Consider the following 25624-nt stretch of genomic DNA (forward strand, 5'->3'; position numbering starts at 1 on the left):
GCCTGCTGGCAACAGGGTTGCATTGCTTACATTTCAGATCCACATCCATGATGTTTGGCAGTGAGGTCAGTTGTGCCAGCTCAACAGATGGATGGGATGGTAAGAGTGTGGGAGCATCAGGGAAGCCTCTGGGTTCATGAGGACCCTTTACAGTGACACTGTTGTCACTTCTACTGCACGGGATGAGCCCCAGATGTGAATCTGGCCATGTACCGTGTTTTTCTTGATCTCCCAAAAGCTGGGTGCTAAAGACAGCTCTCGTGATGCAGCAGCCCTGCTCCTTGCTTCCTTTTCCCAGAGGGTGGGCAGGCAGCTGGGCAGAGGACCCCGGAGGTGAATGAGCTGCAGGGCTTGCAGCCTCGCAAAGGGCAGTGGTGTCCAGAGCTTCATTCAGCCTGCGGTGAAGACAGAGCCTGTTCACAAATCCGAATTTCAGCAGGGCTCAAAACTCCAAAAGTAAAGACAACCCATGATTTAAATACAGCACATCTGTCTTACACATTCACTCAGGAGAGAGTTTAGCTCTTAATCCTTCCTTCTTGAGACAGAAGGGAAGGATCAGTCCCCCCTGTTTTCCTCCTATTGTATAGCACCCTCTGCAAGATCATTAGACCCTTAGTGATGTTTAGATGTAACAGTGACTGGCACATCACGAGCTCCTTAGAAAAATAAATTTGCTTTGACTGTTGTAAGTTAATTGGGGATTTATTTTCTTTAAAGCCCAAAGCCCCACCTCTTTGGTGTCTGGGGTGGTTTGGATAGGACCCGGAGGCCCAGCATTTAACCTGGGCTTTGAATAGGAGCCCACAAAGCATTTGCTTGGTTCAGACCCTGAATGCAATGGCGAGTGCCCAACAAGTGAGTCAGTGAGGTTCTGTGAATCTGTTTATCAGACAGCAACAATCATTTGCGGAAATGTCTTTTGTAGCAACTGAAGAGTCTATTTGATGGTAGCATTGACTAATGTAAATGAGGATTAATTAATGTTTTCCTGCAGTGATGTTGGCACTGATAGTGCCTTGTTCGTGTAATTTAATTTCTATTGACAGGCTGCTAATGGAAATGGATAGCAATGGGTGTCTCTTCCATCAGGCACGCTCTGTCACAAAAATAATTCTCCAAACTGGCAGTTGGACTTATTCATTGCTGGAAACGTGAGGCAGTAAAAGAGGATGAGTCAGAAATGGGAAACAAAGGGATTTGTCTAATTCATAGCAGTCATCTCCCAGGTGTTTGACACAGGATAAATTTTGGGGTTCGGGTCGTGTTTGGGCTCAGCTGCCCCTGAAACCCAGTTTCGATTCAGCCCCAAATCATGGATGTGCAGCTTCACAGAGGGAAGGTGCATATTTAAAGTGGGGCATCTTTATTATTAATTTTATTATTATTATTTATCATTTTATTAATTTATTATTAAATATGGGCAGGGGGATCTGCAGGCAGTCCCATAGCTCAGGGCCTGGGAGGGGAGAGGTTCAGCTCCTGACCTCCACCTCCCTTACAGCCCAGCACCACTGTCCCACAGGGTTAATGTGCACCGAGTCGAGTCCTTCCCTCCTCACAGGGAAACCCTGCACCTACAGATGCGGAGCAGTCCCTGCTTTGAACACATCCCCAGGAAAGCCACTGATGTTATTCTAAAGCACTAACCAGAAGTGACTGCTGGTGTTCATGGATGGTTTGAATCCAGCAAAAGACTCATGTTGGGACCTCCTTATGCACTGAGAAAAATGAGCCGATGTTCTTCTGGTGCGCAACTCCACACTGTCCACAACCGCTCTCAATGTTTGAAGTGCAGTTGGGGAACTGCAATTCTTCAGAAATCATGGAAGTAGGAAAGCAGCAAGAAATAATCTGGTGAAAATAAAACATTCCCTCTTACCTAACTAATTCATGTACAAAATCCACATGCAAATATTTTTTTTCTGTTTAATGTAATTAATTTTGCACTGTGAGTACTTCTTCAGCAAAGATACATTTTCTAAGTGTCCTTTTGTCCCTGGGAACCTATGGTGAATTTCCAAGGGACCATGATTTTATCCTGTACTGAGGAAGGTGCAGATGAGGCTGGCTGAAAGGTCCCATGGGTGAGTGGGGAACTACCATCCCATCAGAGCCTGACACATGCCATTGCCCCTCTCCCTGCAGAACTGAATGGCAGGAAACCATCATTCAACATCTTTGTATCTTTAAGCCCCACGCAATGCCTGATACTGAAGAAATTTTAGCTGTTGAAGGTCTTTCATATGATCACATTCAAGGCCACATTTTGGGTCACACTCCTGCTCCTATGAAGTCAGTAGAAAAATACTTCGAAAAGTAAAATGTCCATGGTCATAGTACGTGGTAAGGCTGGAACAAAAGCAACATAGTAACCTGCCATGACCAACCTGGAAACAAGGCTCAGCAGCATTGTTCTGAAAGGCAGGAGCAGCCAAAGCAAGAGAAGAGCCCTGTGGCCAGTAGCTGCCCCACAATTCTGCTTGTCCCTACATGTAAGGAAGGGCCTGCAGCCCTCCATCTAATCTGATCTCCCGTTTACATGTTCACCATTAGCATTTGCTTAATCCTCATACCTTCACTGAACTCCATCCTTGCCCTTTCAAAGGGAGAGCAATAACCTCTCCCCTCTGGGTATGCTGCTGCTGCTATCCCCATTCTCTAACCAAACTGGAGGTTCTAATTTACTGCTTCTGCTGTGCTCTACCCTGATTGCAGCAAGAGCAAGGACAGCCTGGCACCTCAGAAAATGAAACCTTTGGCATCTAAAGTCACCCAGAACTGGAGGATACCAAAGTCATGAGGGGCTGTGATGTCCAAGCAAACTGCAATGCTACCCCACACATCAAGGTGTGGGTCTGGCTGGGATGATCTGCACTCAGAGCTGTGCTCTAAGTGGTGGCAGCAAAGCTGTGGTGGCCCAGCCTGCCCAAGCCTTCCCAAGATCCTGGCAGCCAAAACCATTGCTGCAGTAGCAATTTATTACCCGCTGTCTTCTAGGGTATCTCCTTGCTGCTGTGAGCAGGAAAAAGCCCAGCTGTGGGGACCAGACCCTCTGGTTCCCACCACACACACATTCAGACAAGGAGCCAAACCCATTGGAAGACCCCCAGCAGGGCACCCATGCCTGGCTGGGATACAGAGGTGTTCTTCATCCCTCCTCCCACTGATGCTGAAACAAAAAAAACTGAGGCTCTTGTTAGCTAGGAGGTGAGGAGTGCACTGCAACTGCCCCCCAGCCTCGTGCTCAAGGCACCCCTAAGGACAGCACTCCGCATCTACAATTAAACAGGTGCTGAAAGAGTTGGGGGAATGGGGACAAGAGCACAGGGCTTTCCTCTCCTTGCTGTTAAGCAAGGCCAGGGTTATATGGAAATATAATGACCCATCATATAAGCTCACGTGGTTGGAGAAAACAGGCAGGTTTCCAGGTCTAAACCCCCTCATTGGGTTTGAAAGAGAAGCAGCAGTTCCAATATAGGGATATCTGAGAACCATTCCTTAAGCTTAATTTTGTGAATTACTTAAGGTAAGTGAAAAGAAGGGTTAGCACCTGCACAGAAGGACTGCTAACAAACTGATAAGGCTAGGGAAAAAAAAGAGCAAGAATTACTGCATAAGAAAGCAAGAGAGGTTAGTTCAAGGTAAGACCTGAGGAAAAGTGTTAATAAACACCTGTGGAGTCCTTGGTTTTTTATAGCCAGCAGAGCTATGGAGGCTGCTTTCCGGGCTCACCTTCGCTATGGAGGTATTTCTCCCCTTTGCCCTCCCTTCCTGCAAGCACCTGCCTGCACAAAATCCTAATCGTCCCATCCGTGACCGGACAGCTATTGTGCTTCCCTAAAAGGTGAAGGCACTGGGGCTCAGACCTGTCCCTCTTACAGAAATGCTCTGATGGGGTGATGGTATGGGAAGTGACTCCAGCCCACCTCCCTTCCCCTCCCTGCCTATGGTAGGGATCTAAGCAGCAGCCCTGGCCCCTTTCAGTGGGGATGCCAGGAGGGGGTTATGCAGTATGGCTTCTCTTTCCTTTTTCAGCATCTTATAGCCATGCACTGTGGCTGCTGCCTGGATTGGGCCCCTCATTGCTGAGAACATCCTCAGCCTCCGTGGTGCTCAGGCAGGTGGTAGGCAGGGGCAAGCAGGAATTCCCACCCAGATCACAGGCTGTTAGGTGATATGTGGGAGAGTGGGAAACGCTTTCAGGTGCTGGATAAAAACTGCAGCTGCGTGCCACAGGATGCGTGATGCTCAATGCTTGGTGCCCCCAGTTTGTGCTCTGGCCATGCTTGCACATGTCCCTTCTCTGGGGATTTGGCGGTGCTGGGGACTCATTAGCTGATTTTACAAGGTTGCCCTGAGGCTTTGCTGCCAGGGTGCATGCATGGGCAGTTTGTAGCCAGTGCACAGCACCCACGGGACACCACAGCTCGGACAGCTCGTGCCAAGGCTGGGCATTGACCTGCTGCCACCTGGGCAGTGGTGGGTGCCCAGAAGCACCCCTGTGTAGGTCTTGAAAGCCATTTCCCTGAAAGAGGCACTGTTAAGGAGGTTGGGTAGCTCTAGGGGAGGCAGAAGATGTTCGAGCTTGGGTGCTTCCTCCCATTTTTATCACCAAATCCTTTGCTGAATGTGGCGCACAGCAGCCCCGCACCAGGTTATGGGCCACTGGAAGCATGGGGTTGCACAGAGGCTGGCAGATGCCACACTGCCAGAACTGAAACAGTTGCACAGATGATGGGAGGTGTTCTGTGAAAATCACTTTTGCACTGTTATGGGATTCTGCAATTTGGACATTGACAAACACCTTAAAAACCACTTCCATATATTTGGTCCCTGAGAGGCTGATCACTGAGCTTCTATCTGCAAGCCTGCTTATTTTCTGCTGGGGTGCCAGTAATTTCTTTATGGTCTTTGCCCATATATCTGCTGCTTGCTAAGCCCATGAACTGACCTCCATAAACACGGTCACTTAAATAGTCTGTCAAGGAGATGTGACTGGCAGGACTCACCTTCTGCTGGATCCATTAAGACCGCCTGGCAGCATCTGATGAGCATGCTTGTTGATCTTCCGATAATAATACTGTGTCACCCTACATCTTCAACACTCCTACCCCACGCAGGCTTTCTGTATCCATTTCCTTTACAGAACACAGTAATTATCTGTTTTACATGTGAAGATACTAGTGGCAGCACAGCATTGTTCAGCTCGTGGTGTTTCACTACAGGTTGTAGCCTACTCTCACAGTCTGAGAGGTAAACAAACAGCCTATTTAATAAGTACCAAATTCTGTCAGTGCCAGTAGTTGCTATGGTGAGAATTCCCAGTGTGGCGCTGCAGCCCTTGGTCACTCCAGGCAGACAAACGTGGGCGTTTCAGATCACAACACTCTGTTTACCAAGGTAGGTCTGAAACACATCGGAGGGCAAGGGTGGAGGTTGCTGGAATGAGGAGCCTGCTAAGGAAACCACCAGAAACAAACACTCACGGATGGGAAGATTTAGGAATAATCAGAAAACCAGCTCAGGTCAGCAGCACTGGATCCAGCGCTGGCTGAGAGCTGTTCAGTTTCTGATGCATTGCTATTTTTCAGGGCAACCCAAGTGTGCAGGGATCCAGAGCACAAAATCCCTCAGCACAGCAGCCAGCAAAGGCACCAACAAGCAGCTGCAGATGGAGAAATATCTGCTCCCTCAGCCCTCGGGGAAGACTGCACAGAAGAGATGAGGAGGCTGATAACACGTTTCTTGATCTGCCTGCTGCATCTTCGCTGTGTGAGGAGGATTGCAGGCTCCAGGACTGTCAAACCGTCAACTTTCACTTGGTTTGACAACAAACTCACTTCACATATATGGTTACATTTAAAGAAAATAAGGGGAGGAAAAAAAGAAAGCTGTTGGAGCAAGTAATGTCCACAGATGCTTCCTAGAAGTAGAACATTATTTTGCGATCTGGCACCAACATTTTAGCAGCTTATAAAATGTAAAGTTGGTACTACAGCCAGCCATTTGTACTGTACAAATAAGAGCTGTGAATATATTCTGGAAGTAATGTCAAAGAGGACCAGATGGGAAATGAGCAGCATTCATTCTAATTTAACAAAGACAGCTAACCCAGAATATGCATTAACATGTAGCATTTTTCATCTGCCTCCATTCAGAACAGATTCTCAGTATCATTTCCAAGCAAAGGAAATTGAAGGAATACTTACTCCTTGGTGAATTACTGTTCTCTCATAATTGGAAAAGTTTGGCATCCGAAGCTAGGTGTAATATGTTTTGCCTGGAAATATATGCAAGGACACAATACACCCACAAAACCCTGCGTTTTGGCGTGCAGCCAGCTCCGTGTGTTTTGGTCTATGCTGGATAGATCCAGGGTTTCAGAGGCCCCGGGCACATTACTGGCCTGTGGAGAGAGATTTCATACGGCATGGCAAGGAGGGGAGCCTGCACTGGCCGTACAGTGGGTCTGACACAGGAGCTGGGGGGGCATCTCTCCAGACAAGGGTCGGTTTGCCGTTAAAGTAGCAGCAGGTCTGCTCCCCTGTTTCCTTGCTTACATACATCACGGCTTGTGTGCGGCATATGCCTCGGACACATGCTTTGAGGGCTAAACCCAAATTTGGGAGCTACTATATCCTAGATATATGTTTTTAAAATGCTAATTCGGTTTTGGCTCTTCTAGGACTGCATCAAGTAGGGTGAGCCTGTTCGAGGGGAGGGATCCCAGGGTACAATAAACTGTAGGATTTCTTCATGTGTTTAGTAGAACCTCTGGTCCTATTTTTAAACAAAGCACCATTTCCACTCCCTCTCTCTCTCTTTTTTTATTTTTTATTAAATATTTAGAAGGGATTAACTACAGAAAACAAGCCACATCCTGAACATTTTTGTGCAGCATGAATTAAATCTTTTTATTCAAAATTGTTCATTGCTGGAACTTCTCTCAACTTCCAAGCTCCTTTGTGTAACATTTCTTTTTTTGAAGTCCAAAACTGCCACAGTTCCTCCAAACTCCTCATCCTGCCACATAACAAAGCCAAAGTTCTATAACATTCTGTTCAGTGGAGTTCTGCATTTAAGACATGCCATTAATTTACGATAGCAGCACAACTTCAACACACAGTTAACGAACAGGTATCAGCTCCATTCCAGAGCATTCTTCCTTTGCCTGGGATAAATGCACAGACACAACCTGTACCGTGTCCCGGAGCTTTTTCTCTGCCACTCAGCAGTGTTTTCTCAGTTTTTTAGGCAGCTCTCAGGCCATATCCTTCCCAGTAAGTTGCCCTTCCTGAGCCCAATGTGGGGAGCCCTGCTGCAAAGCCTCTCTTTTAATAACAGCAAACGGAGTGGAAGCCTGAAAACCAGTTGAAGTCAGACCGGATCACCATCAGCTTTCTGACTGACCTTGAAAATCTGATCAAAATGCACAGCTCTGGCTGTGAGTTGACACTGTACACAAAATGCTTTTCGTACGACCAAAGCATCTGGTTTAATGGATCCCTTTGGTCCCTTACCTTTTTCCACACAGAATCACATTTGGAGTGGCTACATGTAACTCCAGGCCGGTGATCTGTGTCTGCAGGGCACAAATCCTCTTTCTTTCTCACAGTAATGCCTACAGTACATCCAGTTGGTACGTGAAGAAGCCACTTTCAGAAGCAGAACGGGATCTCCAGCTTCCCAAGTGAAGGCGTTGCCCTCGATCCCAGGGACATCTGTGCTCTGGGGGGGAACCTGGGGCTCCAGGGGCAGACCAGATCCAACAGCAATCCCCAGGTAAGGTCTGCAGCCAGTGCCAGATCCACCCTGGCAGAATCACCCACCTTTGAGATTATGCCCTGTAGGTCCCTGAACCACTTCCTACAGGGTCAGTGTGCTAACACGTATGTACTGTGTAATTTGCTGTGAGTGAGATACAGCGGAGTGTGCTAAAAGCGGTGGCAGCCTGTTTCACTGCTTGCTTCATCGCTGCTTCATGTGCTAGGCACGTGCAAAACTGGCTATTGGCGAGTGAAGCAGGGCACATCCTTTGAGACTTGCTTGTTCATGGCTTTGAGAGTTTACAGAGCAATACCTAACAACGTGGGACTGCTGCTGTGTGAGTATGCTAGAGATCATCATGGCCAGAAACAAAAATGCAGGCTGGAAAAAAATCTTAACCTGCAATTATGTGCAGTGTAGTGCACCAAATCCTCTATGCCCCACAACTTTTTTTTTTCCCCAAGCTTTTAGCCTCTGCAAAGCTAAGGTGTAGGTTGTGTTCTATTCATTAGGGCTGGAGTAATGACTTAAAACAGCTCCTGAAATCACTACCCTTGCTGGCTAAGGCAAAGAAAGCAGCATGAATCTTTATAGGCAAGAAAGACTAGTAATCTCTCTCCCTTCCTCTAAAATCCTCCCTCACCCCTCCTCTCCCGGAACAAACACACTTTTAAAAAGGCTTTTAAATAATCTCATGTTCCTTAACAAAATTACAGCAGCAGTTTCCTCCTTTAATAGCACTCTTCTTCTAAGTAATCTTGTTTTAGCTAGAGTTTTTGATGGAGAGCACTGGTAGATGAATCATCTGTCGACCCTCTTGGTTATTTTGCCTGGCTCCAGGAAGAAGGAATTCTGTTTTGGAGCACAGTCTCTTGTTCAGAAGAGGAAGCTCTCATTTATGTCTGCTTTTAACTAGGAGTGATAAAAATTTTATTTGAATGGTTAATCAGGGCATAAACAGATGAATTGTGAATGTGACTCTGATCTAGCACAATGGATGTCCTGGCTCAGAATCACTTATCTCAAATGAATTGAGCTGTCTTCTGCAAGCTAGAGGTCTGCTCCTGCACATCACCTTCTTACAGAAAGTGCTGGAAGGCACTGGGTGAAAGAAAAGTCAAAGACTGACCAAGATCCAAGTGTTAATGGAGACAAGTATTTTAGTTCAAGAGCTGTGATGTGGACAGTCACTTCTCTGACAACCTAATCTACACAAAAGCCCAAAGACAGAAGTTTTTAGAAAGAGATCTGACTTCATTTATCAAAATATAAGGGGCTAGAAGTGCCAGTAAGGGAGAAGAAAGATTGCAGGACCATGCACATCAGATCAAATTATGCATCAAGCAGCGATTCAAATAAATGCATTAGTAACTGGAAAAAAAACCCAACTATAGGAATGTGTTAGCTATTGGTCATCTTTTTTTATTTTTTTTTTTTTTAATCAGTGTCACTGAATAGGTGCACTACGGGATCTTTGCACTGGAAGAGCTTCTCTTGCGCATCTCCACTGCTGAGGCCGGGCTGGCACGATGCTCATACCGGGACATCCCCAGGGTGGCGTTCAGCAGTGCCATGTAGAAATCTGCATTTCCTTAGGTCTGACTGCTTTACTTCTAAAGCACTTTGTGTTACAGTGGTCCCTAAGTGACAGAGGATCCTAACATAAAACAATCCCTTGCTGGGTAGGTTTTCCAGGTGACCAGAAATAGTGGACAGTATCAGCTGCCTAATACCAGTGAGGAATGCATGAACGCTACTCCACTGACAGTGAGTAGGATGCTTCAAACAGAGAAAATGGAATTTTAGCTTTGAACACCTCGCATTTTTTCCTGTCATCTACCATACTCTCTACCTTACTTGCATTTTACAAGCTGCAAGTTGGTCAAGGCCAACCACACGACTAATGTGGTGAAAGGAATGTCTTTGGATGAAGAGAAATGCACCATTATATCTATGTACATATATCTGATACCTCAATATGTTGCACCTTAACCATTAGTCACATAGATAGATGCCTGCTTTCCTCCCTTCTCATTGAATATGCCCTTCCCACAGACATGGATATTTCATCGCATTTTCCTGAATTCTGCTGTCTACTTTTAGCAGGACAACAGGATCTCCTGGTCAACAACAGCTCCTGCTCTGCCAAGTGGTCTAGACACAGGAGAAGCATGTCAGGCCTCCCTCCTCTGACCACAGATTATCAAATATGTCAGTGGCTTAGTCTAAAGGTAGATTGGGTTTCAGTTAGATAAACTTCTAACTGCATCTTAGATAATTTCGTGTGAATTTTCCAGGGGAATTAGAGATCTGACATGTTGGCAGTTGGCTAGAATCAACATATCCAGAGCGGGTTTTCTCAGCATTAGTCAGGCCAGTTCATGTATGAAGGGAGGAAGGAAAAATTCCTTCCACGATTAAGCACTCGCTGTTTTGGTCATGAGTGGCACCAGCTACCTATAACTCTTTTCCTAGAAATGAATGCATGGCTGTGCAGGTGGTATCACCAAGAAGGTTTTGACTTGCTTGAACCTGGATGGATGTCCCAATAAAAAGAACTGGCGATCAGAACTAGCATTCAACTCACAAGGCAGGAAGAGCATCTCTGTGTCCTGACCTGCAGAATTAATGCAACTAGGATCTGCAAGGACTGGTTTCAAAAGTGAATGGGGAAATACAAGCACCAAGTACTTGGACAGAGGCGTTATAAACTAGGGGAAGTACCATTACTCATAAGAAAATCATTGGAGGGATGCTGAAGAGGATAATGGATCACCTGATGAAATAATGCAAAGAGCATGAGAAATAAATAAGAAGAGATTAAAACCTTGATACATAATCAAAATGAGAACTGAATTTGACTCTAACTAAAGAGAAGGAACTGCTTATAACATGCAAGAGGAATGCAGCCTGGGTGAGAATGACCATGAAACAACAGAGTTCACGAGTCATAGGAAAGGAAGGAAGGAGAACGGCAAAATAAATACAATGGACTTCCAGAAACCGTATTTCAAAAACCTCATAGAACTGATAATCATGAGAAACAAGTCTCAGAGAAAAGAGAATTCAGGAAAGTTCGCAGCACCTTAAAGAAACAATGGTAAGGACATCAATTCAAACAATCCCAGCAGAGAAGGGAAAGCAACTGTCGTAAGAGACAGATGATTTGCTTAAATCATGACCACTTCATTGACCTTTAACACAAGAAATAGTGCATTCAGAAAATGGAAGAGAGATTCATTTGCATGTGAATGTAAACGCATAGGCTGAAGATGTAGGGGCCAAACAAGAAAAAGTCACTATGCACAAAAGAAACACAACTAACAGGATCAACTGCATCAAGAAAACAAAATACATTCTTAGTGACATGAAGGCCATGGAAGAACTACCCAACAGGGAAGGAAAGCGAGCAATGCATGATGTGAAGACAGTGGAAGTACTTGCCTTTTTCACTTCAGCTTTCAGTAAAAAGACCACTGGCACCCAAATGGTTAACACAGTTAGTGCCACAGATGATAGAGATAGAGACTGATCTCAGTCTGGAAAGAAGACAGAATAAGTGAAGAACACTTACCTGGATTAAGTATTATGTGCTTAGACTGCTAACAGCTCTCTGGGACGCCACAGAGAACCAGCAAGGTGTCAGAAGACTGGTAAAGGGAGACATAACTTCTTTTTGAATTTGAATTCCCAGAGAGAATTGGAACAAATAAAGAAATGTTCTGTAAACATCTGGAAAATAACAAGAAAATGAGTAATGGCTGACACAGATTTGTTAAATCACCCAGATATTTTTCCTATCACTGAGGCAGCAGGGTACAGAAGAACTAGTAGATGCAATAAACCCTATCCTTTATCAGGGATTTTGACATTCACATGACATTCTTATAACTAGAAGACACAATCTAAAGCTCCAAAGCTGAAAAGCTGTTTGGTGGATGGCAAACCAAATGGAAGCCAACAATATCATGCTGTTGCAAGAAAGAGAAAAAAAATATTAAAAGAATATAATCACACTTGTCTGCATAATTAGGAGTGACTTCTGCCTGGTCTGTGATGTCGTCTTCTCACTTCATCCAGTGCTGCTTAGATCACACTGGAACTCTGTGTCCCATTTGAGGCACTGGATTTTAAGTAAATAGAGGAACAAGGGCAGAGAGACTACATGAATGATCAAGGGTCTAGAAAATATGATCTATGATCATGTAAAACCATAAAAATACTTTTTTTTCATTGTAAAGAAAAGGCATCAGAGGGAGGCACAACAACAGTCTTCAAATACCTGAAGAGTAGCAGTAGAGAGGAAGGGCATATGCTGGGCTCCACATCCATTGCAAACAGGTCAAGAAGTGGGATCAAAGCACAGCAATGCAGTAGCACATGTTTTCTGACAGCTAACCACTAGAACAGGTTATCACAGCTAAGAAATTTGTATCTGGGGATGTTTTTATGAAGAGATCAGATACCCATGTTATGAAAGAAGCAGGGGCCATTTGTCCTTCCTTGGACTAGATAATCTCTGGGTATCCCTTCTGACCTGATTTTGTCTGATTCACACACCAGGGAAGTCACAGAGTCTTGGAGGATGATTGCAATGAACCTGAAGAGCAAAGGCTGGTTGTGGATAGTGGATACAGCATGGTTCAGTCAGTTTTGAGAAGGCTACGCAGATGGGTTGTCTTCTGAAAATCCACAAAGATAAGCCACTAAGGAAGCAAGAACTGCACTTTTAAAGCAGTGGATTGAGTTTCAGAAGTCAGATCAGCTAGGCTGGTTTTCTAATTCCTCTCCCCCCCCCGGCCTCACCCGGCAAGTGACCGGTTAACACCTCCACCCTCACCCTCAAGTGTTAACATTTTAGGCAGGTCTTGGAAGCATGGGAGGTGATCAGTTAGGAGGAACTCTCAAAGACTGTTCAGTACATCTCCTTCATTTTATTAATATTGCTGGCCTTTAGTACCGAGCTGTACAAACTGAGACCAGCTGACTTCTCAAGCCAGACTCAGCATACGCTTCTGCTGGCAGAAGACCAGGCTCCATAAGCAGAAAGCGTGCCAAGCAGCAAAGTTGAAACGATAGGAAACCACCTTCTTTCTGCTCTGGAGCCCGCAGAGACCAGCGCCAGCTGAGAGCTGGGCAACCCCTGACATAGGAAAGGGTGGTGCCAAGATCTCAGCTCCTTTCCTGGCACAACTTCCATCAAACATAACTTTACATTCCTAGTAGTAGTCAGAAAGGAAGACAAATATAGGCACTACCTTATGTCTTCTCTGCTTGGTCTTTTCTTGGGCTGTACTATGCAGCTCAAGCCTAACTAAGAGAAACCAATCCCAGGACTTATACTGGAAGATATTTTATAACAACATCTTTGCAGTTCAAGTCTGCTTTGCTTCCATGAAGAGCACGCATGTGCATGTACACACTCATTAAAGATACTACATGAGCCACACAAATCCAACAGGACTCTTCAGTCAAATTCAAGGGAGAAAACATGTCTGTACCTTGCCAAGTCCATAGCAAAGTTCAAAATACCTTGTTCCAGCCAATTTCCACAAAGAGAAAGAAAAATCCTTCTCCTCTGGTTACCCTCTAGCTCTCTTCCTGAGCAGTCTTCTTCATTCATAATCTTAGCCCCAGCCCACAAGGCTTCTCATGGAGGAGGAAGGAGAGAAATTAATTCTTCACAGCTGGTTCTGTCCTGCAGTGCCTTGCTCTCAGGACAGGCAGCTGTAGCCTTTCTGGCCAGAAAGGGAGGGTTAACTCCTACCCTGCCAATTTTCAGATGGACAACATCCAAAATGATCTTCTTGCCTTTAACTTTCCCAAGCAGACACATTCTGGCCCGGGTAAATGAGATATATCCACATCCATACTCATACTGACTAATGACATCCCTCTACCTCTGCTGTCTATAAGGCAAATGGATAAACCCTGCCCCTTCCTAGCCGCTGTGAGCCTCCAGGGATATTTTATGCAGATGATTTAATGAGCACACTTGCAAAGAATTTGCATACAGGCATAAAATTAGCATAAGTGCACAGCCAGAGCACAAAAGCAAAAATCCTGGCCCAGAGAGCTGGGAATGAGGAGGTGTGGGATGCCGGCACTCCACCCTGCCTGAGACTGGTGATGAGCGCATCCCTTCCCTGCCAGAGGGACCGATGTTCTCCAGTCGCGCCCCTCATGCAGGATGAATAACTGTGAACTGAAAGCTCAAACCCCATTTAAAGTCAAGCATGAGTTTTCTCAGCCCTGTTTCCACCCCTTTTCCATCCACAGACCCCAGTTCCCACTTGCTACCATCAGCAGGGCTTGCTGAAGAAAGGAGAAGGAGCAGCAGGAAGTGAGGGAGCAGCGATGGAAGGATATTTATGGTGGGGTTTTTTTTTATCTGGATCATGACAGCCCTTGTTTTGGTGGGGAGGGAGTGAAGGAAGAGCACCTCAAAGCTTGTGCTCAGCACAGGGTAATTTATATTGACTTCCCCTGAGCTGCAAGCAGGTGCCTGCCTGCACCAGGCTGCACCATGGCCCCGTGACTCAACACAAAGGCCCAGAGACCCTTCCCTGGGGAAAGGGACGGGAGGATGACCCCACAGCGGGGAGGGAACGGTCCTGGTCTCACCCACTGGGGAAAGGACAGCTGCTGGCACAGGGCGCAGCCAGATGCAGGACGGCCGGGAAAGGCGACGGGTTGGGTGACAGCGGGCTGGGCTGCAGGTGTGGGTGTAAGAGGAGACACGTTACACTTGGCAGCCAGGGCTTCAAGCGGGCCTTGGAGAGCGCAGCTGATTGGGAATGAGTTATGGAGCCAGCCGCCTCCAGCGGGCTTGCTGGGGGCAGGGAAAGCCAGGTCCTGCAAGCTGTCCTGCAGCAGTGGTCCAGAGCCCGGGAAGCACTGGAGGAAGAGGGGGGCAAACCCTGTCACCGTACTCCTGGATGAAGGAGAGTTCGGTGGCCCGTCAGAAGTGACCGAGGTACCCCAAGGACTGCTCAGGACCTCTTGTGTTTCATCTAACCTAACTTCACGTTCCTCAGGATGCTAGCCAGAGGCAGGCCTGGTGGGAAGGCAGGGATTGTGCCGGAGGCTGAGCTGTCACCATTCAGGGCTGGCACCGCAGGGAGGACCTGGTGCAGGCTGCCTCAGCTGCAAGGCACTGCTCCCGTCAGCCTAGCTCAGCGCTCACCTCCCGATCTGCCCACCCAGCTTTTTTAAAAGCTCAGAGTTTGTATGTTAAGAAATCTTTCTGCTGCGTTTCCTGAAAACCATCACTATCTGTGCAAACCTACAATGAAAGAACTTTCCATACCTGAAGAAGATCAGAGCGAAATCCATGGCACTTGAGAAATAATAACCACCGGGAGTTCAGGCTGAAAATGGGGCTACAGCACCAAGAAGAATAAAATGAAAATTTTCCTGAGCAGAGAGAATGCCTGGAAATAGCTGCACCTCCACTTTCTGCTCCTGTGAAGTCAGGTTACAGCAAGAAAAGGCATTTTAAAATGGCAGCAGAGTTTTTGAGTACTGTAGAATATTTACAAAGGCGAAACCAAAGCACAGAAAGAGCATGCAGTGTGCTCAAGGTAACAAAGAAATTCTGTGATACAGCAGGTAACCGAGCTTGGCTCTGTAGAGACGGAGCATATGCTGTAACTAATGGATCATCTTTCTTCTGTATTACATTTGCTTAGCTTAGTGATAAAAATGTATGTCTTCCTCCACAGGCATATTGACCACATAATGCTGAATGTAGATTATGAGGTTTTATGTTTGTTTATGATGATACATGCAAACAAAATACCTGTCTTGCAAAATATTTTGGCTGCCATCCACTGCAAAAATAATAGTTAGGCAGAAAGCTCATCTAAGAAACTCCTTCCCTTCAGCCACCAGAAAAAGTAATTAAAAACTAAAGAGCATTTGCCTGTCCATTTGGAACCCAGCAAGCAGTGCAGCTGGGCAAGGGTATGGACCCAGCAGAGTTTCTGATTAGCAAAACAAAGCAACTTTAAAATAACACCTCAGACCAAGGTACTGGCCCTCCCTCAGCTCCCCCTGCTTTCCCTTTGCTGCCTTCTAAGGGTGGTTATATCAGAGGTTATCTTAACCAAAAAAATGCTTGAATGCAGTTATGTAGGGAGGCACAGTTTCAAAGAGAGGACACATAAAATAATTAAAAGCAATATTCACCACTCCACTTCAGAGAGCTCCTGTTTGAGCTCAGGAGGGATGAGAGGGAAAGTAAGGGATGCTTCCTGGAGAGCAAGTAAGGTGAACCGGGACAGCAGAGGGGTAGGCTTAGGACAGTGGGGAGATAGGAAACTGGAGCAGATTGTGGCAAGTGGGAGACATGGGTGGGGAAGGAGAAGCAGGTCTGTAGGTGGGGAAGCAGGAAAGCAAGGGGAGCAGGGAGGACAAGAGAATTTTGGAGAGCAGCTAGCCAGCTGGCACACATATAGCAGCTGCTGCTGTGTCAGCCTAGGAGAGTAGCTGCAGCTGCATGCTGGCCATGAATAGCAGAGAAGCAGCGTGCCGGCTGGCTGCTGGAGGGACGGGAGGCAGCCGGGGCACTGAAAAGGCAGGGGGAGGCTCTTTGAAAGGTTTTCCGTGCAGGGGAACATGACAGCCCTTTGATTTCTGAGCTGTTTGTTCTCCAATTGTCCACTCCAGTGGCTGATCAGTACTAAAGAGTTAAACAGGGAGAGGGGGGAGGGAGAGAAACAGAAGGAAAACTTAGGTCCGAACTGCGGATCTGGGCTTTGATAGCATATCCACAGCACGCAGTTGTCTGGATGTATAGGTTTCATAGTTGTCAGCAGGGATCAAAATCACAGGATGCTTAAACGAAAGGAGAAATCTCTGCTCAGTTACTCTCATACTTGCTTGAGCCACCACTGGAGGAGGACACGATCCCATCACTCGGCCATCTGCTCTGTGTAGTGCACATGTCACTGAGCGCACTCTATAAGCAATGCTGTGTGTACTCCTCTGTGGCTGGGGGTGCACACCTCCTACATCAGTGTGGGTGTGTGCATCCCATGCACTCCTCCACAGCTGTGGGTGCATGCATCACGCATGCTTTTCCACAGTCATGGATGATCCCATCCTGTGTTCTCCTCCACAGCTAAATCTGCATGCACTGTGCTCCTACATGCCTGTGGGCACTCCCAACCAGCACAATCCTCCATGGCTGTGAGTGCACAGTACTCCTCCACAGCTGCCGGTGCTCCCACCCTGTGCACTCCTCCACAGCTGTAGATGCTGCTACCCTGTGCTCTCCTCCACAGGTGTTCCTACTCTGTGTACTCCTTCACAGGTGTGGGTACTCATACCCTGCGCTCTCCTCCACAGCTGTGGAGTGCATGAACTTTGCACACACTGCTGTGGTGCTCCCACACAACACTTCTCCTCGACTGCGTGTGCTTGCATCACACGTGCTCCTCCGTGCCTGCACACGCGTGCACCCTGCGCAGTTCTGCATGAGGACGGACGTGTCCACCGCCAGGGGCACGCCCACCCCAAACACCCCTTGACAGCTGTGGGTGCACGCATCCCACGGACACCTCCTCCGACGCTGCGGGTGCGCGCACACCCTGCGCGCTCCTCCGGGGCGGCGCGCGCACACACCCCACCCACCCACACGCAGCTGCGGGCGCTCCCCACCCCGCGTGGGTGCGCGCACCCCGCGCGCGCTCCTCCGCGCCCGCGGGCGGACACCCCCGCCGTCCCCGGGGCTGGCGGACCCCCCGCTGCCGGCAGTGCAGCGGCAGGGCAGGGCAGGGCGGGGGCCGCCGCCGCCGCCCGCCGCCCTTTAAGAGCCGCGGCGGGAGCGGCGCTGGCCCCACCCGCCGGCCGCGGGGCCGGGCCGTCCCCCTCATTAATATGAAGGCGGCCGCAGCGGCGGCGAATGGGTAATGAAGCTGTCACTCCGGCACCTACTTGTTGGGTGTCCGCGGAGCCGAGGCGCACAGAGGGCGAGCGAAGCCCGCGGGAGGGGAGCGGCGGCGGAGCGCTCCGGGCGGCCCCGCCGGCAGCCCATGCCCTGCGCCCCCCGGCGCGCTGCGGGCGGCTCCCCCGCCGCCCATGCCGCGAGCGGCCGCCGGTCCGTGGCCGGTGGGCTCGGCGGGCTCCTCTGAGGCGGCCGCGCGGAGCAGCAGGCATGCGGGGCGCCGGGCGGCGGAGCCGGGCCCCCCGCGCTGCCGCGCTCGGCCTGGCGCTGCTCCTCGCCTCCTGCGTGCAGGTAGGGGGGCGCGGGGGGCTGCGCGCCCGGGCGCGGGGCGCCGCCGCGGCGCGTCCACCTTGCGCCTGCCCTGTTTATAGAGATACCGCGCCGGTGCGCGTACGCGCCGCCGTGGCGGGGCTAGACCCGCGGCCGGCCGAAGTTGGAGGGGGGGGGGGGGGCGGGGAGCGCCTCCCTGCAGCCCCGCGCCCCCGGCCGCGGTAGTAACGAGGCTGTCTCCCCTTTGATTTTTATTTTTAGGTGTCCCGGTCCACGGGCTATTTCGAGCTGCAGCTTAACTCGGTGCGGAATGTAAACGGCGAGTTGTTCAATGGGGAATGCTGCGATGGCATGAAAAGCCCCCAGAACCAGGACTGCACCCGGGACGAGTGCGACACTTACGTGAAAGTCTGCCTCAAGGAATATCAGGCCAAGATCACTCCGGTCGGACCCTGCAACTACGGATTCGGATCTACCCCCGTTCTCGGTGGAAATATTTTCTATTTGAACAGCAACAAATACTCCCATCAAGGCAGAACCCCCGAGACGGGCAGGATTGTTATTCCCTTTCAGTTTGCGTGGCCGGTAGGTTGATGATCGCGCTGTTATCGCCCTTTTTTTGTGTGTGCCTTCCGCCCCCACCCCCGTCGGTGCTGCAGCGCCTGCCCGCTCCTCCGTTAAGAAAGCCGGGCGAGCGGCCGGAGCGCAGCCCGGTCGGGGCCGGTGGAGCGGGGCCCGGGGCCGGGAGTGGGGTGTGTGCGCAGCCCTCGGCCCGGCGGAGGGGCCGCCACGGCCTGTCTGGGGGCTGCCGGCGGCGGGGGGCAGCTGCGGACTGACCGCGTGACGGGCGCCCGAGCAGGCTGCAGGTGCGGGGAAAACCGGAGAGGGGGCTTGGGGGGGGGGGGGGGGACGGGGACGGACGGACGGAAAAGAGAATCCCGCTGAAAGCCGAAGCCCGACGGCGGCTGCGGAGGCCCCGCGGCTCTGCGCAGCGCGGGGCTGCCCCCGGCAGGGGGCGCTGCCGGGCGGCGCAGGTGGGGGCGCGCGGGGCGCGTGCCGGGGCTCGCGAAGGGCGCGAGCTGCCGCCCCTCCCGGGGCGCGGGCGGGGCCGCGCGGCGGCGCGCGCGGGGGCCGGAGGGGCGGGAGCCGCCGGCGGTGGGCGTGAGGGCTGGGGCGGCACCCCCGCCCCCCACACACCTGCGTAGGGCCGAGCGCGCCGCTCCCCGCCTCCCGGGCGGCGGGGGGAGGCCGGGGCTGCCCCCTCCGGAGCGGAGCCCTGCTCGGATCCTATCACGGACCGGCTCCGGGCCCCGGCTGGTGGCGGCGGGAGCTGCGGCCGTGCGGGACCCTGGTGCTGCCCCCGGCCCGCAGGATCCCGGGGGGGGGCCGTCACTCGCCCCCAGTCCGCTCCCTCAGCCCCCGCCTGCCCGAGGGGCGCGTTCCCGGGGGCTGCAGCCGGCGCTGGGCCCGCTCCCGGGGACCGGGGCGCTGCCCTCTGCCTCTCGGGGGTGCTGGGCGCGGAGGCCGGGCTGGCGAGCGGCCGGGCCGGGCTGCAGGCAGGTGGGCTCCCGCAGGGAGCCTCGCGGCTGCCGCTCTCGGCCCTTCCGAGTGGGCCGCGGGGTGCAAGGTGGCAAGTTGGGAGGCACCGGGGAGCGGGGGTGGTGCAGCGCGCTGGCTCAGCAGGGGGGGTGAGTATCGGGAGCCTGCGGGTTACCTTTGGCACCTGGTGACTAACGTGAAATGGCCCTTGCCGGCCCCTCCCGGCAGCTCGCAGGATCACTGCTGCCTGCAAAGCTACTGCTAATAATGGCCAGGGACAAACCTGCCCACTTGTATTTCATGCTAAAGGAACCCAGGCCGTTTAAAATCACTTTCTGTGCTACCAGGGACCCTCCAGCCTGATGCTTGTGCACCTCATATTAAGAACTGACTGCTATTTGAAGGTAGGGGTTTTGCAGAGGTCAGATGATTGAAAAAAATGGTACAACCGATAAAAATCTCTGCACAGAGGCACTTGCATTCTGGTTGCCAAGCTGGGCAATTTCTTTAATTGCCTTTGTTGGTCCTGTGGCCTGTTGAGTTTGGAAGCATTCCCGTTAATAGATATAGCCAATACCATAAAGACAGGGTACTTAGAATTTTGCTCTTAAGTTATAAGATCAAAGGGAAAATGCTTTCTCCTATTTATCGACCATTTAGTACAGGCTTGGTGAAATCATAAACTCCTCGGTAGGAGATTTTGGTAACATTAGCACCTCACGCTCTAGAAGTTATCTGTGTGAGGAAGTAAAGGTAACTTAACTCATGCTTTTATTTTGCCAGTTTCTAGTATTGCCACTTGAAACAGGAGAGTTTGATAATCCTTGCAATGCAGGTCTCAAAGCCCAGCCTACTTTGGGTTTTCTTTGTTGGAATAAGCACGTTCTAACCTTGCAGCTGGATATTGTTGTTCTATGCTCATCCAGTCCTAAGAAAGGCCTGTTTGACCTGCCTCTTGCAGGTAAATGGCCACAGCATCTCTAGCATATAGTACCCTGTCTGTTGCTGTTTCTTGTATCATTGCCTCCAGTGTTTTAAAGGACTTGAAATATTTGGTCTTTCTTTCTACTGGTTGTGTTTTTTGCAGCTGTTGCAAAGCAGCCAGTAATTTATTTATATAGTGCCACTGCAGTTTAGTGGGTGGCTGGCTGATTTTTGGAAGGTTTACTCAATACTCTCCCTGCCCACCCTCGAGTCTAAAAATAAGCTGTGGAGTAGCTGTACTTTTAAAAACAGTCCCTGTATTGCAGTCTGTGGATGCAGTGATGGAAAAAAGTCCCTCCTGTATGTTGTAGTTACATCTTGAACTTTGGCTATGCAGTCTGTTGATGGGGAATGCAGCAGCATCTTCGTCACAATTGTATGTAAGCTGTACAGACCCTGCAAGGAGAGGCTTAATCCTAATGCTAGTGTAACGCAAGGGGTTTTTGAAGTAGATGGAGTTATTCAGCTCCCTGGGGTAATTTAAAAATATTCTTTTTATACTCAAGTTTGCAAACAAGAAACACCAATATAGACATAGTCTTTTGTATGACACACACACCACACACCCCCAGTAACAAAATGAAATTAATGTTCCTGTATTGAATGTGCTGGGAAGGGAAAAGACTAAAGAGAACCAGAAATTGCATCCTTCACTTTTGAAACAAATCTGCCTTGGTGGTGGCAGTGAGTGAAAGACTTACTTCAGTAGTTCTAGTTTGGATTTGTAAGACTGCAAAATCCAACCCTAATGAAAGCCAGCATTGGTGTATGTGGGCTTCGTACTGAACCGCATCTGAATACCTCCCTCACTTAAGGAGAATAAGGTATTAGTGTATACATTGCTCGAGGGAGGTTTTCTTGATGTCTGTTTGATATTGCAGTGTCCTGAGCTAGCAGTAGCTGTAAGGCAAGTAGTATCTTGAAAGGTGTTTTTTTTGCCTTGGTTTTGTCATGCTGATTTTTTTTTTTTAATTTTACATGCTAAAACTTCAAGATGTGAACAAGGTATCTCTTCTGTAAAGCTGCAGTACCAGAGTTCAGTGGCTTCCACTGTTTGATACGGTGTCAGTTATCCAGTTTATTCCTATTTCCTGTCTTTTTTTAATATCATTTGTCTGATCTCTGATTTGCAAGAGGAACTTGGGATATTGCCAAAAAGTTCTTAAAATTGCTACCTTGGGATATATCATTGGCAATCTGGCAGTGGGAGAGGCTGAGGAACAGCTAGAACAATACAGCTGTCTTCTTTACCCACCTACCTCACATTTTTTTCTTTGCCTCCTGCTGTAAAACTTGAAGCTCATTTGAGATTGTTAACAAACAAATAATACAATTAAAATTTATGTACAACTTTAAAACAAAAAAGACTGAAGAATTCAACTAGCTTTGAAAAAGTGATTCTGATCACTTACACAGTTTAGGTTCGTTAGTCTTGAGCATATTTTTTTTCTACCACAAAGCTGTTTGTTCAGAACTGACGCTGCAGAAATACCTTGTGCAGCAATGTTTATCAGTAATGATTAGGTTATTGGCAGGATTTTAGATTTGGGTTTAATTGAAGGCTGCTTCTGAAGATGATGTTTTAAAGTTATAGATGTTCTGCTGGATGGGTTGTGTGGAACCATTTTTCATGCTCCTTCACAAGATGGCACGAAATGGAGTTGTGTGTGGTTTTTTTCCTCCACCCTGTTCCTTCCCTCAGGGAATTCACAGCTTTTCCTGCACCATAAATATTGGTATGCCATCCATTACTTCAGTTAATTAGTCACATAGAAGAATTGTTCTGACTAGTTGTGGATGTTGAAATCATGTATGACAGTATACATCATTATCTCCCCTCAGCTCCTCTGTTTTTGAGATTCTAGTGTGACAGTCAGTGCAATATATGTATGAGTACAGTATACTCAACTCCACAGATGAACTCCAGAGTTCAAGGCCTTGGAGGCAAGTAACGGAGACCGGCAATTTCACTTCTTTCTCCTTGGTGCTCAGCTAGGACTCTGTGTACCTGCCTGAAGTAGGGGTCATAAGAGGTTCAGGCAGCCCTCGCAACTTGCTTGGATAAAGAGTGCCTTCCCCCCTAGAATGTGTGCAACTGATTTATTATTTTTGTAAGCACTGATCTTGTGGGTTTTTTCCTATTTATAGTGTGATTATAGCACCTCTCTAAACTTTTGAAGGACTGTTAATTTTCAGGTAGATAAGAATGTGTGAAAGTACATAAATTTAATAGCCAGGCTCTGTGTGAGTTTCATCCACGTGCAGTCCATGTGTGAGTCTTGTCCAGATGCCTGGAAGGGTTCAGTCTTGATCTAAAACGTACACAGGAGCATGAACCATCAAATATGTAAAGCTGTTGAGAGGATAACTTGGCTGCAGTGGTAAATGTTGAATTTCTTAGAAAGCAACCCCTCCCCTCCCCTGCCAAAACCTGAGCAGGAATGCTTGACCTTACAGCTTTTATTACTTAATGGGTACAGTGTTGTGTTTGGCACTTTCAGATGTTGTCTGTTTCAGTATAGGATTCTGCATCAAGTTCTCTTGGTCCTTCTACGCTGAAAAAACAAGGTGGTGAGGTTCTGGAAGGTGTCTAGCCTTGAAGTGCGTTATCTGGGATCCTTGTTGCCTGTAGGGAGCTTGATAGCCTGACTGTAGGAAATGCTCTTGTCTATTTTTGTTTGGCTGGTAGATCTACAGTTGGTCTACCTTCTGTCTTAATACAGCCATCACTGCTCAAGATCGGGATCTTGAGGCTTTGTGACAAAAATATCCTGGATTAATTACTCTGTGCTCCCTGATAGAGGAAACATGCATCATGTCAGTGTGAATGACAACCAGTTGTGACAGGAATGCTTCAATTAGGCAGGTTAAAGTTAGGGCATTTAGCACTGGAAAAGGTACTTGTACACAACTGTACCTGAGGAACAGTAGGTACGCTTTTACCATGAAAAAGATCAGAATTTTACAAATGAAGCATTTTCAAGTGATACACAGCAAGCATTACCTCTAAATAGTTGTACTTTGCTCCATTGAAACTCCCCTTAAAAAAACTAAGTGCATGCAAACATAATCCCACGTAAGACCTGAGGGCAGGGAATAAGAAGAAAGAGCAAGATCTTATGCCAAAATGTAAAATTGACCTGGTGTAGTGATGGGTTGTAATGCACATGCATCCCACCTCATTAGCAGAGGAAGTCAGCATGGGAAAAATTATGTAGTTGATAGCCATATATTGATGAACTACATAAATGTTTAATGTCTTATTTGTCAGCAGCCTAACTTTTTTTTTTCGTTCCCCAGGATGGGGAGGGCTCTGCTGATAGCACAAAACTTCCTTTTTAATACTTGACCACTTCCCCACCACCTTGAACTTGGTGCTTGCTTACTGACTCTGCCCGACTGGTTTGTCAGTAGTCTCCAGGACTGCTGTGGAGCTGCCGTGCCAAACTGTTTCTTTTTTTTTTTGACAAAACGCCTGCAGTGCTTATGCTCATAAAGCTTTGCCTTGCCTGTTGCAATTCATGGACAGCTAGGTCGTGGATCAGAAAATGTGGATCAGTGTTTTCTCAGTCTTGGGGAAGTAGATGGGGGATCTTACGCTTTCACCTGCTCAGTACTGTATTTGCCTTCAAACTTTTCTCATCAGAAATGAAAGGCTGAGGTTGGGGGAATGGTTTATTGTATAAATGATATCCCTTTAGTTTCAGGTGACATGAATGCAAGGAGTAGCTTTTGGGGTTTGTTATGCTCTTTCTTGAAAGAAGCTAATTGGGTTAGAGACTGACTTCAGCAATGCTGGGTAGTGACAACTCTGGTTGATTTCAATAGCAGCTGCAGGTGTCACCTCTAAAAAAGAATCAAGGCCTTAATGGTGAGCACTTCAGAACCCCTCTTTGAAAAAGGGATTTATTATTGGCATGCTGTGTGTGCCAGCAACTATTTGCAGCTTGCCCAGAATAGAAAGCCTAAAGACTTAAGTTTCATGTAACTATAGAAAATCTGTCTTCTAATTTTAAGCAGAAATGTTCTTTGCACTCTTAATCTTTCTTACATTGATGTCGCTAAACCTAGAATTTCATGTGTCTTTGAAACAAATATGCCTCAGAGAACAGTATTTTGTTAACTATTTAAGCTTTTGTACCTTATAGTTCGGGGGGGGCTTTTGAATGTCACAGAGATGGTCAGATAGTAAAGAACACTTCTATTTATACTCCTTCAAAGCTTCCTTAAATAAACACTTGCTTATTTATTGGAAACACTGAGGCTGATCTCAAAACTTGAAGACAAACTACCTTACCTCCCAGATACTGAGAGCAGAGCGCTTATACACCTCTCATCAACTTTCTAATCTTTATTCCAGAAGGTACTCCAGCCAGCCTATCTGTGAAATGCTACACTCTTGGCCACACAGCTGGTGTGGGTATTAAATCTTTGACTGAAAATGGAATAGGTATTAAAGCAGTCGGGATTACTCTTAACACTAGAGGATGTGAGCTGGAAAAGAGGGTGAGGTAAAAACAGAGCACGTTCGATGCACCACAGTGTGATAGAGACTTTGTGCTATTGCCTTTGGGCAGTTTGAAGAGATTTCAAAAACTGTTTTCTAAAAAAAAAAAAATTGCATACAAAAGGTCTAGTAAAGACATGACTACTTGTAGCTTTAATCTTAAACAATCAGGTTTATCTTTAATGTAATTGGTTAGGGTGACACTATAATTGGTTGTGTTTATACCAGACGTGATGTTTGGCCCACTTGGGCCTGTTCTGACTGAATTGTAGACTTTGAGCGATCCTGTTGAAGTTCAAGGAGATCTGTTGGTGTAGATGTTGAGAAGCTTTGTTCTAGAAGCTACCTTCTGTGTTTGATGCTACTGCTTGCATTCCTTGCACAGGTCCAGCTGGCATTGAGCTACTGTTAGGGTTCACTGTTTATCACCACAGAAGCTGCAATGAAGTAAGTTTCTGTCAAACAATAAATAAGGCAAAACTACTATGTTTTCCGGATGTAAAAAAGCCAAAGTGGTGTAGTGCATTTTTAATCTTTGTCGTTAACTGGTTGCTACAATTTTTTCATGTATGAGAAGGATTATTTTTGAGACAGACATGCAAGGT

At 48.0% G+C, this 25624-nt stretch overlaps 1 protein-coding gene across 4 annotated transcripts in view; it reads left to right on the forward strand.

Moving 5' to 3' along the window:
- Positions 1-1467: 1467 nt before the first annotated feature.
- JAG2 (jagged canonical Notch ligand 2) overlaps positions 1468-25624 on the forward strand; it is a 119639-nt gene continuing 95482 nt past the window's right edge. For all 4 annotated transcript variants that reach the window (XM_080396419.1, XM_080396420.1, XM_080396421.1 and 1 more), the window contains exons 1-2: positions 1468-18010; positions 18251-18574. In XM_080396419.1, coding sequence (XP_080252545.1) covers positions 17678-18010; positions 18251-18574 — 657 coding nt within the window. In that variant the 5' untranslated portion in view covers positions 1468-17677. The remainder of the gene's footprint in view (positions 18011-18250; positions 18575-25624) is intronic.

The sequence above is a fragment of the Falco punctatus genome, assembly GCF_963210335.1.
Source record: "Falco punctatus genome assembly, chromosome: 7".
NCBI lineage: Eukaryota > Metazoa > Chordata > Aves > Falconiformes > Falconidae > Falco > Falco punctatus.